Below are 13489 nucleotides of genomic sequence, written 5' to 3'. Positions count from 1 at the left end.
AACCTGAGTAGGCCTATGAGATGGGAAGTAAGGAAAAAGTATATTTTAGGCAAGGAGGTTATGGCTCATGTAAAGGGACATAGGAGAGATGGATTGCCGAGTTAGAGGAACAAGAAGTCACTTTGGTTGAAATGTATAAAGGGTAGCAATGTTATATCAATCTCGAAAAGATTGAAGCCAAAATTTTCCATTTCTCTTTGGAACAGAGATAATAATGTCTCTAGTATCTACTTCACAGAGTTCCTCAGAGCAAAGAACTTTCACAAGTATAAGATGTCATATTATCTAAATGCAAACTATGATATTCAAAATTTTATAATAAACTTATAGAATGTATATATAGCAGGGATGAAGAGTTCAGAGCACATGTATCAGAAAAGGCTAGGATACATGCTCAGCTCCATCCTCCCGTTATGTATTTTGTGGTGGTTGTTATTTCAGTCATATTCAATTTTTTGTAATCCCATTTGGAATTTTCTTAATGAAGATACTGGAATGGTTTGCCATTTCCTTTTCCAGTTCATTTTACAGATGAGAAAACTGAGATAAGCAGGGTTAAGTGACTTACCTAACGTCACATAGTCAGTAAAAAAATGTTTGAAACTGTATTTGAAATGAGATTCTCCTGACTTCAGGGCTTACACTTTATACTTGTCACCTAGCTGCTACCCTATTATATACAGTACTAGACTATATGTGTATGTACGTGTGTGTGTGTGTGTGTGTATAGATATACACACATATACTCATACATACATAATATAACTATTGTTCTATATCTATAGCTATCTATTTACCTATCTAGCCATAATATGTAAGCTACTACATTTTTTTTAAATTAGTCCAAAAACAGGAGATAAGACTTTATTTCTATTTACAGGGAGCCATGATACAATGACCTACTGCTTGAATAAGAAATCTCCAATATCTCAAAATCAATCAAAGCTGCTGCAGGTATTAAATAAAGTGTTTCCATGCATCATCCATCCAGTGATATTAAAATGGTCGACCACACAGGTAATAAGGCTTTTAATGGTTTTGTGCTGTTGTAGTGTGTTGGCTTGGGCATTTATGGCTAGTGAGATTACAAACATGGCTGCCATCCTTTTGGGATCACATAGCAATTTAATTGTCTAAGATGGGCTTACAGTAGAGATGTTTTGACCCCCATAAAGAAGATCGGAGGAAAGGTGTGAGGCTGAGACAGACCTGGGGGTTGTATTAGGAGGTGTGCCCATCTACCTTGTTTCTTTCCTTATTCAGTGTTCCTTTTACCCTCTTCTTTCCATTAACCTAGTTCTTTCTGTGGGGTAGATTCCTTTTGACTCTTTCCCCCCCCCCCACTTTTTACACTATCAATCATTATAATAATTATGTTATCATTTATATGGCCTTTTAGGGTTTACAAACCACTTCACAATTATAACTTCATTTTATCCTAACAATGACCCTAGGAAGATAGGTGATGTCATTATCTCCATTTTATAAATGAGGAAATTGGGGCAGACAGATTAAGTGATTTGCCCAGGATCATACACCTAGTGTTGGAGTTCAAACTTGAACTCAGGCCTTTCTGATTCTAGTTCCAGTGCTTTATCTACTTTGCCATCTGATTGGTTACTTTCATGTTTTGTATGTCCCTCTACCTGTATCTGATATTAGACATCTGGGTCACTTTTTCTCTTTGATTCTAGGAAATCCTTCTTCCTTCTCTGAGTCCTTTTTCTTAGGTAAATCTATTTCCAAGCAAGCCTAAAAGTAGACTCTGCTGTCCATTTTAGACTGTGTAACTTTTTTGTCTGATTACTTAATGGTTTTTGGTTGGCTGCTAAGTTGGAATAGGGTAAGCAATTCACCTAGCAGCCAGGCAAAATGCCCCCTTTTAGCACATAGTAATGAGACAAGAAAGGAAGAAAGGGTCCAGGTTGTGAAGAGTTTTGAATGCGAAAGATGTTTATAGTTGACCCTGGAGGTCATAGGGAGTTAGTGGAGTTTATTGAGTAGAAAAGTGACAGGGTCAGCCCTACATTTTATAAAAATCACTTTGGTGGTTGAACAGAGGAGAGAGGAGATGGGGATAACAATTAGAAGGCTATATTGCAATATTTTAGTAAGAGGTAATGAAAGCCTCTAAATTAAATTGGTGACTCTGCAAGTCGAACGAAGGGGCCATATATGAATTGTGAGGATAGAAGCAAGATCTGACAACAGATTGGTCATATGAGGTAAATGGGAATGAGGAATAGAGATTGTTAGCCTGAGTGACTGAAAATATAGTAATCTGCTTGACAGTAATAAGAAAGTATGGAAGAGAGGAGGGTTTGAGAGGGGATATGTGTTCAGCTGAGTTCTGTTTTGAGATGCCTATGGAACATCTAGTTTGAAATGCCCAAAAGACATTTGATGATACAAGATTGTAGCTTGGAGAGAGACTAAGGCTAGATGTATAAATCTCAAAATCATCTGTAAAATGTTGGTAATTAGAACCATAGAAATTGATGAGCTCATCAAATGAGATGATATATAAAGAGAAGACCCAGGACAGAGCCCTTGGGGACACCTACAGTTAATTGGGATGTAACAGAGATGAAGATTTAGCAAAGGAGACAGAACTAGTCACAGAGGTAAGAGAACTAGCAGAAAACAGTATTGGAATCATGGAGAGAAAAGAATCTAGGAAGTGTAAAAGGCTTCAGAGACATCAAGAAAGATAAAGATTGAGAAAATCCCATTAGATTAGGCAATTAAAGTATCACTGGTAACTGGAGAGAGCAGTTTCAGTTAAACGGTCATGTCAGAAACTCATATGATAAGAGACTGATCTCTAATTTTAAATGTATCAGGGTGATATTCCTCAGAAAGGAACCAAGAATCATGTCCAATTCTGGGATGTGTCCTCGACTATAGTAAATCAGGGGTTCCACATATCACACCTGTTATACAAAAGTGTGATTGTTACCCTCTGTGTAAGTTATCTGTCTGGGCTATCTCTCAATTAGGTCTTTCTTTTCCATTCACATGTGTCTGGAGGACCTTAAGGGTAAATCGTCAGTTCAGATTTTTCCTTATTTAATAATATCTGGTTAAGACATGATCTCCAATCCAAATGTTTTTTCCTAATTCCTGCTGGGCTCACCACAGATCTCTTAGATATGCTACTCCATGGACTATAGGGAGCATCTTTTGGTAAGCAAATGAGGAGGAAATTCCATAGGTGTAGGTGGTATTTTTGTTTGCTTAAAGTGCTTAAATTTTTTTTTCAAATTATGATCTTACTGCACACTAGTAAACATCTACATTTCAACATAAAAAGAATGGAAATAGGATTGTATGTGTTTGAAACCTTGAAACTCTACAATGTTTGAAATCTGTAATAAATTAATCATATTATTAATAACTGCAGTGTTCATATCTCCTTATGAACTTCTTTCCCCTCTTTTCTGTGTAGTTTCTTAATGTTTCATTAAGTTTGTTTTCTTCTGTATCATTACTACTTCTCTTCCCTCCTTGAGCCTTCTGTGACCACAGATTCTCTGAGAATCATTAAGATGGTGATTTATCTCACAGATCAAATTCTCTGGTATTTATTTATACAGTAGCCAATATTATTACTACCATGTTTTATTCTTATAATAATGTGCGCCCTAATGCTCAAAAGGTGCCCATGAAGGCACCAAAAATTGTTTTGTCTGTTTCACAGACTCCTGATGATGCAACTGATTATAGGAGGAACTAAGTGTTCCCTGCAGTGAACCAAGATGTTTATGGTGATCTCTACCTTGTAGGCACTGAATATAACTGAGCAGCTGGATGCTGGCATCCGGTATTTTGATCTGAGGATTGCTCACATGATTGATGGCTCTGAGAAGAATTTGCACTTTGTCCATCTCATATATACAACAGCTTTAGTAGAGGTACTAAAATATGGAATGTATAATTTAATGGGAAACTGATGAAGTGTTAAGATCAGCTGACTTGCTATAAACTGAATTTTGAATTGGCTAGGAAACCATATCTAGGTTTGGATTTATCCATTTTGATTTGACTTTTAATCAAATATAGTTCTTAAATCAACACAGATTTCCAGGGAAATAAGTCTCATCTACAGAAGACTGATTTTTTAAAAAATAATGTGCCAATGTTCAAGCTCTTCTTTGATAGTAAATTAAGTGATTTAGGATGCAAAGTATCTTTTACGAGCCTGTATTTATTATAATAAATAGGTCTCTATTAGAGAGACCTCTATGAGAGCTCTCTAATCTACTAAAAGAAAAAGAACTGTGATGCATGTTCTTTGTCCTGAGTCTAAATAAGCTTGTGGAGGGAGAGGAGATAGTTATTTTTCCTCTGGATAGTAGCAGAGAGGCTAAGTGGAGCAATAAATTCACCCACTATGTGGCTTTCTTTGGCTTTGAGAGTTAGGTGAAGAAATACTGGCCTTGATGGCTTTAGAAATGGTCAGCATGGGAATAATGGCTACTCAGCTCAGGTAATAAAATGTTCTTTCCCCTTTTACCTTTCTTAGTATGAAAGTGGGGATTTAGCAGAAAAAGTATTTGGCAAAAAAGTATTTGTAGCAAAGCAAAGAAAGAATTTCTCATACAGTCTGAAATCTGGTTCCCATTGGGTAATGTTTTCTATCATTTTCTTTCATAAGTGAAATCTATTCATGGCAAGGTTTGGATGGTTGAAATAAAATGGCATCAGTTTTTTGTTTTCTTATCAATATCCTGTCAGTAAAGACTTGTACAATTTCCAAGACTGTTCTTGCATGTCTTGAAAAGAGGGATTAGATCCCGCAAATTTGGCTAAATCTTTTAGACTGATGCCAAAACTCAGTGAATTGTTTGCTATTTTTAATGTGGATACTTTGAAGAAATGTACTCAGAAGTTTTTCTATGTAGGTCTTTAAAATTATCCATTGCCACGAGTCAATATATTTCTATTTATTGACCTCTCAAGGTTCAATGCAAAACTCTTTTAACAGAACTGACTTTGATGGAGTGGCGCAATTTTAATTTTATGTAACTGCCTATTACTATTTTTCAATCTAACTTTGTGTTTTATAGTTAAATATAACTGCTTAGGTTGGAAACTTTATACAAAAATACAAACATATAATTTATTTTAATGACAGCAATTTGATAGCTTGAAGACTTAAAATTATTTAATAGTTTCAACCTAAAAGCAAGAATATTATCTTCTCAATATTGAGCTCTATTTGTACCTTTCAATGTTTTATTTTGAATTTTTTTTCTTTCACAGGATACCTTAACAGACATCTCAGAGTGGTTACAGAATCACCCTAAGGAGGTGGTGATATTGGCCTGCAGGAATTTTGAAGGAATGACAGATGAACTTCATCAGTATCTTGTCACCTGTATAAAAAACATTTTTGGAAAAACACTATGTCCCAGAGGTGTAAGTGAAATATTTCATGTTCCTCCAGTTTAGTTTTTTTTTCCCTTGACTGAGTAAAAAACAAAACAACAATAACAACAACAACAAAAAAAAAAAACTGGGCTGAGAAAACTCCAGATGTGAGATAAAGAAAACCCCAAGTTCTAAAGAAGATATAAGGCAGAATGGTCCTTAATTCCTATGAGAATATCTGCAACTCTCTCTGATACCAATATTAAACTACTGAGCTATAGTGATAAATAGCAGTCTCTGATGGTTCTCAAAAAAAAAATAATAATTTAGAGCAACAAATTAAAGAAGTTCATGCAGAAAATTGACAATGGTTTCCCTAGAACAACTAAGTGGGCCCAGCTTGAAAAAAGAAGAATGAAGAGAGTATGTAGAGTTAAATACTCGGGTGGCTTTTGGGCTTAGCAGGGTGCCTAGTACATAACAGATGCTTAATAAATGTATTCCTTTCTTTCTTCCCCAGGCAAGTGCAGATGTAGAATCTTCACATGTTAAGTTTGTTTTTTTTTTTTTTTGAGAAGGTTGTTGAGCTATTGGATGCCAAGTAAAACCTAGTAGAACTTGAAGCAATATGATTTGCAATGTCTTTGAGTTACAGATCCTGTGTTCAAATCCCACCTCTGACACTAAGTGACCATGGATTTAACCTTCCTGGACCTTAGTTTCCTCATCTGTAAAATGAAGGAATTGAATTAGATAGCTTCTGAGTCCCTTCCAGGTATAGACTTATGATTTTATGAATCTAAAAATTTAGTTCAAAATTCAAATACATATTTATTCATGGAACACATTGTTAGAGATTTCTAGAAGAGAATTTAGAGTTTATTATTACAACCCCCTCATTTTACATACGAAAAATATAGAAGCCCAAAGAAAGTACCTTGTGACTAAATCCAGTGCTCTTTTCATTGCTGCTCAAATTTGTTTAGGAATCTCAGTTTTATTAATTTGCTTGTTAGATGTGTATATGTGTAGCTATCTCAAATGACTAAAACTGAGGCTTTTTTAGTACTTAAAGGGATAAAACCCTCAACAACCTAGACGGCAACTCAATCTCTGAAAGACAGACAAAGTTTTTATAGTAAGTAGCTGGACAATTTTCTACTGAAGTCCTCATAATGCTATGGAAGAAACCCTGGGTTCACAAAAACTAGTAGTAGAATCTAAGTCCTGCCAGGTCCAAATAAAGAAAAGATTAAAGTTTAGGCTTGGTGATGTACAGTTATATATCTGTGTCTATCTATCATTGGTGGACCAGACAAGTTAGGACAGAAAATCATGGATTGCTGTGGCCAAAAAAAAAAAAAAAAAAAGGGTAATCTATGGTGACTGTGAGATGATCCTTTTTTTTTGGCCACAGCAATCCATGATGCCCATGTTTAAAGACACTAAGGCCATGGAATATGGAATGGATAAATAGGGGCCTGCCTTGGTAGTAAGAGTACCTATACATGTGAAATAATAGAAACTTCTGAATTTTTAGATAAGTTTAATTACACAAATAACCTGCATAAGTGAAAGAGGAAGAGAGTAAGCATATATATGGCTTATCTCATTGGATCTTCAGAAAAACCTTGTGAAGCAGGTATTATTTTATAGTTGAAGAAACTGAAGCAAAGTGGTTAAAATGACACAGGATGCCAGAGATAATAAGAGAATAAAGTTAGATTAGGTCTTCCTGTTGCCAGGCCTGGTGCTCTAATGCATTGCACCAATACCTTCAAAAGACATTGCTATGTTTTGGTGGTGTGCACATTATTTCCTGGGATCCTCTCAGTGTTTAAAAAAAAAAAAAAAATTCCTCTTCTTTTTAGCTGATGTGGCAGGATGTTATGATTAGATTGCTTCCTCTTGCTTCTTAACTTTTCCAAGGATACAATATAATGCTCAGCACATAGCAGCCTTATTGACTCACTGGGGGCAAAGCCACTGAGTAGGTGGTGAAGTTGTGCCATCAGATTAAAGAATTTCATACAGATAATTGCATATAAATAAATATCTACAAAATAAATACAAAGTACTTTTTTTTGGTGGGGGGGAGGGCTAGCATTTGCAGGAATCAGGACTTTGTCTAGATATATAGCTTGCACAGAAAGCCTTCTAAGAAAAAATGTGCTATCTGCTTGTAAATATTAATTCTACAGCCTTAAAAAAAAGTCATAAAAAAAAACCTTTCCAGGTTGCTTTCTTCATCTGTAAAATGAGAGAGGGATTAGGTGATCTCCTAGATCCCTTTCAATACTAAATCCCAGGAGGCTATGACCACAAAGCAAGTAATTAAGCAAAGTACTCCAGATGTGATCCATAAACCTAAATAAAATCAGCATTTGTTAACCCAGATTAAAAAACAAAATAAAACCCAAAGGATTTTGAGAGCTGATTGAGCACATGAAATTATTTTCCTATCACATTTTATAATGATATTTAATCCAAGTTCATAAAGATACAGCATAATATGCTTAATAAGCTCCAAAAATGTGAACATACTGTTCTCTCTTGTCAATTTTCTGCATGAACTTTTTTAAATAGGTTGCTCTGATTTTTTTTGAAGGCTTTCAAAAACTTCCTGCATAAACAAGAAGTTCCCACAGAGGTTAATGTTTATTACAATAGCTAATCTAAATGTCAGCAGAGTTACAGTCCTTCTTTCTTAAGATTTGAGGTTTTCTTCATTTCATGTCTAGAATTTTCTTAAATGAATGGGATCAAAATTAATATACTGTGACTTGGAATGATGTAGTGTTCCTATCCCTTATATAAATTCAAACACATATACATATCTCTCCCCTCTCCAACAAAACATTAGTCCTTTTTATGCTATCGAAGGATAAGCAGTTTCATTCAGGCCTAGTGATATGAAAAATAAGATTTTTTTTTTATCCACATGTAGTATGAAAATTTGTGCTTTTTTTGAATATATTTTTTATCTTCTAATTATTAGGCTCAAACAGAGACAAAAGTAAGGTGGCTTGGCATGCCAATAAGAGACCAAATAAGCAGAAATGCATAAAATGGATTGGATTTAATAATAATAAGACATACTATATAATTGTATATATATTTATATATTATATTCATATTTATGCTGTACGTGATACTATATAATTATATATACATTTGTACAGAACTTTATAGTTTGATAGACTGTGCGCCACAGTGGATAGAGTTCACTTTGAAGTCAGAGACTGGTTCAAGTTTTGCCTCCAATGTATATTAACTCTGTGATTCTGGGGAAATTGCTTAATCTCTCAGTTTTTATTCAGCTTTCTAAGATCATAAATAGTAGAGATGATGCTGGTCTGTTCTTCTAGAGGAATTTTATATATTAGTGTAATCCCATGTCCCATCCCTATGCCTATCCAGAGGCCTTAAAATCAGGAAGATCCGATTTCAAATATAGCCTCAGAAACTAGCTCGCACCCTGATCAAATTAACTGCCTCAATTTCCCAAACTGTAAAATGGGGAAAAACACAGTATCTATCTCCCATCCTGCTGGGAAGATGATAAAATGAGGTTATATCTGTTATTTAAGATTATTTGGCACTAGCAAACATTTAATAAGTCCTTTCCTTCCTCACACTTTTCCCTCCCTTCCTTTTTTCATTCCTTTTGCTCCTCCTTTCTTTTTCTCCCCTTCACAATAAACAAAATACTTAAAATAAATTACCTTGCTTGACTTTCACAAAAACTCCACCAGGTATATAAGGTAGGTGCTTATATCTGAATTTCCCAGATGAGGAAACAGACTCAGACAGCAAGTTTTAAAACCAACTCTAAGGATTCAGTCTTCTTACCATTCCTTCACAGTTGCCATCCTTATAAGAAAAGCTTATTTTGAATAACTTTAGTTGTAAAAACAAAAGATGAGCCATACTCATGCTCTTGGCATCAATCTTGAACCTAAAGGCAAGAACTGGGATTTAGCGATTCTTCAAGCATCTTCAAGCAAAGGCTGGATAACTCCATGCTGGGAATGCTATAGAAGGAATTCCTGTGTAGGAATTGTTTGGACTAGATGGCCTCTGAAATTTCTTCCAAGTCTAAGATGTCTAATGCCAACATTCTTCACTTCTAGAGGATTACTCATTAGGAGGCTTAGATTTTTCATTAAAACAATGCTGTTTTTTGGTAGTTGTTCTAAGTATAGAATCTTACAAATGTTGTGGGTAGAAAATGGGAAAGATTGGTGTTTTAAGCATGATTTTATTGATAAGACATTGATATTTGCATCATATTGTGCTATAAATCAAAACAATTATTATTTCTAATAGTGATCTTTTTGAGGAAAAGCAATTTCTCTTGTAAATATGTGCCTGAAATTGTTTTTAGTTTAAAAAAAACAAAAAGATCCAGGTAAATACTGTCAACACAGGTGTAGTAATTTTTGCAGTCAAGAGAGTTGAAACTCCTCCAAACCCAAGCCTACTGGTTATCAATAACCTTTCCCAATTCTGAATGCCTTTTAGGAACTGTTAACATTGAAGCAACTTTGGAGACACGGTTATAGGGTTATTGTCTCATATGAAAATGAGAGTGCTGTACATAGTCATAAGGAGCTATGGCCTGGAATTCCCTATTGGTGGGGAAATAAGGTGAAAACAGATGATCTGATTTGCTTTTTGGAATCAATGAAAGAATCTGGACGCCCAGGTAAAATATTTAAAATAGTTATTTTTATACTGTCTTCAAGGATACTCTGGTGTTTTTTGATACACTAATTTTTAATCATTTGGATGGTAAACCACGTTGGCATGTTTTTGAGAAGGAAAACCTTCTCTGAAACAGTGAGTTGCCCAATTTGATGTAGTGATGAAATTAACAGTAACTTGAATGTTAAAAAGGTTACAGTAGATCCAAAGTTTATGTGGGACTATACCATTCTCATTCACCTAATCTCAGGCATCAATTAATAAGAAATAGTCACCAAGTGCCTACTATGTTTAAGGATCTTTGTTATGCAGCAAGCAAAGAGTTAGGTAGGAGGCAGCTAGGTAGCTCAGGTGATAGAGCATGGGTCGTGCACTCAGAGGGGTTTAAATTCAAATCTGGCCTCAGCACTCCCTACCTATGTGACCCTGGTCAAGTTATCTGGTATTTTTGTCAAGAAAACCCCCACAAGACAGTCTTGGTGTTAATTGGTTCATGGGGTCACAAAGAGTTGGACATAACTGACTGGACAACATATTATGAAGTAGCTAAATACATGTTACTACTGATTGATAATTCTAAAACTATTCCATGCACAATCTAGATTCTATTGATCAACATCTTTTAAAAACAAATTTAAAAAGTCCCCAAAACTAATTCCAAGACAACACAAAACAAACCTTGTCAGACTGCTCACCGTCACTAGAGAACCAGTTAAAAACTGCGATATAAGACTATACAGATTATATAATTTTAGAGCTAAAGGTCCTTAAAGGTCACCTTGTTGTGCCTCCTCATTTTACAGATGAGATAAATGGGACCCAAATAGATCCACTTTGAGAAGGGTCACACAGCTCACAGCAGGGCTGGATCTACAACTCATGTCTATCACTCCCCTAAACCACACTACTCAACTTCACACACACTGATGGAAGCACTCAACAGAGCCTTCTGTGATAGATTATATGTCTACAGTATGATTTTTTTTTTTATTATAGCTTTTTATTTACAAGTTATATACATGGGTAATTTTACAGCATAGACAATTGCCAAATCTTTTGTTCCAATTTTTCCCCTCCTTACCTTCCCCCCGCCCCCCAAATGGCGGGTTGACCAATAATGTTAAATATGTTAAAGTATAAATTAAATACAATATAAGTATACATGTCCAAACAGTTACTTTGCTGTACAAAAAGAATCGGATTCTGAAATAGTGTACAATTAGCATGTGAAGGAAATAAAAAATGCAGGCGGACAAAAATATAGGGATTGGGAATTCCATGTAGTGGTTCATAGTCATCTTCCAGAGTTCTTTCACTGGGTGTAGCTGGTTCAATTCATTAACAGTATGATGTTTTTGACAGATGCAATTTTCTAATGTTTTCTTATTTCAGATGAATTATTTGTTGCAGGGATTAACCTTACTGAAAACTTTCAATATATCATGGCTCATCCATCTGGATCACTCAAGAAGATGACTTTGCCCAGCCTCCCATACCTGGATGCATGGGTTCAGAAACAATGTCCTGGGCCAGGAACAAAGTGTACCAATATCATTGCTGGAGACTTCATAGGATCTGACAGTTTTGTCAGTGATGTCATTGCTCTCAATCAAAAACTTCTTATAGAATGATCGTGTTTTTTAAAATTTTTTTATGAATAAATCTTAAAATTGATTATTTAGGTTTAACAAGTGACTAATTCCCTAAAAATTACTTAATTACTTAAGGATATAATTTCATTAATGTGGCAACTCCTCCATTACCTTAATAGACAATTTAATAATTTGTTGTGGTTCACAAAAAATTCATTTTTTTAGCAGTCACCTTCTGATCATTCCTCTCCAAATTTAGATCACTGCTGAGTTTGTTCTAAAAACCTTTTAAGCTGCCAAAGATTGCCCTCAAGAAGTTGAGATCACTGGGGCAGCTAAGTGGCGCAGTGGATAGAGTACCAGCCCTGAAGTCAGGACGACTTGAATTCAAATCTGGCCTCAGACACTTAACACTTCCTAGCTGTGTGACCCTGGCAAGTCACTTAACCCCAATTGCCTCAGCAAAAAAACAAAAACAAAACTTGAAATCATTAACATTCTACAATGTGGCATCCAAATGGGACTTTAATAGAAAGATATGATTATATAATTATGGAACATTGGTAAAAGGGTGAACCATCTGGAGCTCCTTAGGTCAGTGTGAATTTAAATTCTCTGAATCATGTTAAATACTGCAGATTCCTTAAGGTAAAAGAAACTCACCATTGTATACTTTCATATGTTCATACATTTATATTGTTAAAGAACAATATATATTGTATATTGTTCTTTAAAAGACCATCAGAATAGCATTTTGACAATTGCAAAAGATGAACCCACTGGTCCAATTGAATACGAAAAGCTTTTTATATTCTTGTTGAAGAAGTACAATCGTTTTGGATTCTGCCTCAGAATTTTATATTCGTAGTTTATTTTTTAGCCTCATTAAAAATTCCTGTATGCGTTCCTCTTCCCTGGCCCTCAAGGTTTGCCACTGGGTTGATTGATTTGCTTCAGTGTTTCTGGTGGTAAAGTGGAACACATTTCTTGGGATGTTTGAGAACAATTTATTACATAGATTAAAGACATTAATATACTCATTATTCCTAGAAATTTTATTATTTTTTATAAACAATATTTGAAACATATCCCCATTGCAATTTACCAGTCTGGCATATCCATCTAGATTACTGATGAAAATGACTGACTAAACCTCCTGAATACATGGGAGTGGTGTCCATTATTTCTTCAAGGAATTTTCTTCTTTCTCGAATCCCATTTCATTTTGTTTTTGAAGGTACTTTTTCTCCTGATAATTTCCTCCTGGACTCTAATTATCACCGTCATATGACCTTATTTTGTTTCAAATCCTCTTGCTTTCTATGAATTTCTAAGCAACCCTACTGATCCCCTTTGCTGTTCACATAATGTTCTAAGACTTTCTGTCCTCAAAATTGAGCTCTGTGTTCTCTATCTAAAGTTAGATTCTGCCTTCATTATTTTGGTTGTTTTTCAAGGCTATTTTTTTTAACCCCTTGCTTATAAGATCTGTTATTTATCATCTTGCAAGCAATTTCTTTGTTAAGCACTCATTTCCTGTATTCGCATACTTATCTATATGTGCAAATTTCAAAAAATGAAAAGGCTACATTACTTTGGTGTATTTCTGTAGCTTTAAGATATTGTGATCACAATGTTTTTGTTTTTAAAAGTGGAATAAATACAAGTAATATTTATTATTTCAATTTCCTCACAAGAGGAATGTTTTAGGCATGACTCCAGAAGACCAGGGATGAAGCCTGCTTTCTGTCTTTTGACAGAGGTGATGTACTTGGGGTAGAGAATGAGGCAAACTCTTCTGATAGTACTAATGTGTG

At 35.0% G+C, this 13489-nt stretch overlaps 1 protein-coding gene across 5 annotated transcripts in view; it reads left to right on the top strand.

The window, feature by feature from the left end:
• The window catches only part of PLCXD1 (phosphatidylinositol specific phospholipase C X domain containing 1), a 38245-nt gene extending 26491 nt beyond the window's left edge, over nucleotides 1-11754 (top strand). For 4 of the 5 annotated variants that reach the window (XM_023500385.2, XM_003765616.4, XM_023500383.2 and 1 more), the window contains 5 exons: nucleotides 881-1017; nucleotides 3786-3914; nucleotides 5266-5421; nucleotides 9898-10081; nucleotides 11473-11754. In XM_023500385.2, coding sequence (XP_023356153.1) covers nucleotides 895-1017; nucleotides 3786-3914; nucleotides 5266-5421; nucleotides 9898-10081; nucleotides 11473-11711 — 831 coding nt within the window. In that variant the 5' untranslated portion in view covers nucleotides 881-894 and the 3' untranslated portion in view covers nucleotides 11712-11754. The remainder of the gene's footprint in view (nucleotides 1-880; nucleotides 1018-3785; nucleotides 3915-5265; nucleotides 5422-9897; nucleotides 10082-11472) is intronic. The other variant, XM_023500384.2, reaches the window with a different exon arrangement.
• Nucleotides 11755-13489: the final 1735 nt, after the last annotated feature.

Source organism: Sarcophilus harrisii, chromosome 3, assembly GCF_902635505.1.
Source record: "Sarcophilus harrisii chromosome 3, mSarHar1.11, whole genome shotgun sequence".
Taxonomy (NCBI): Eukaryota; Metazoa; Chordata; class Mammalia; order Dasyuromorphia; family Dasyuridae; genus Sarcophilus; species Sarcophilus harrisii.
Note: the sequence above shows the minus strand (reverse complement) of the source record. Positions and strands in the feature narration are given on the sequence as shown.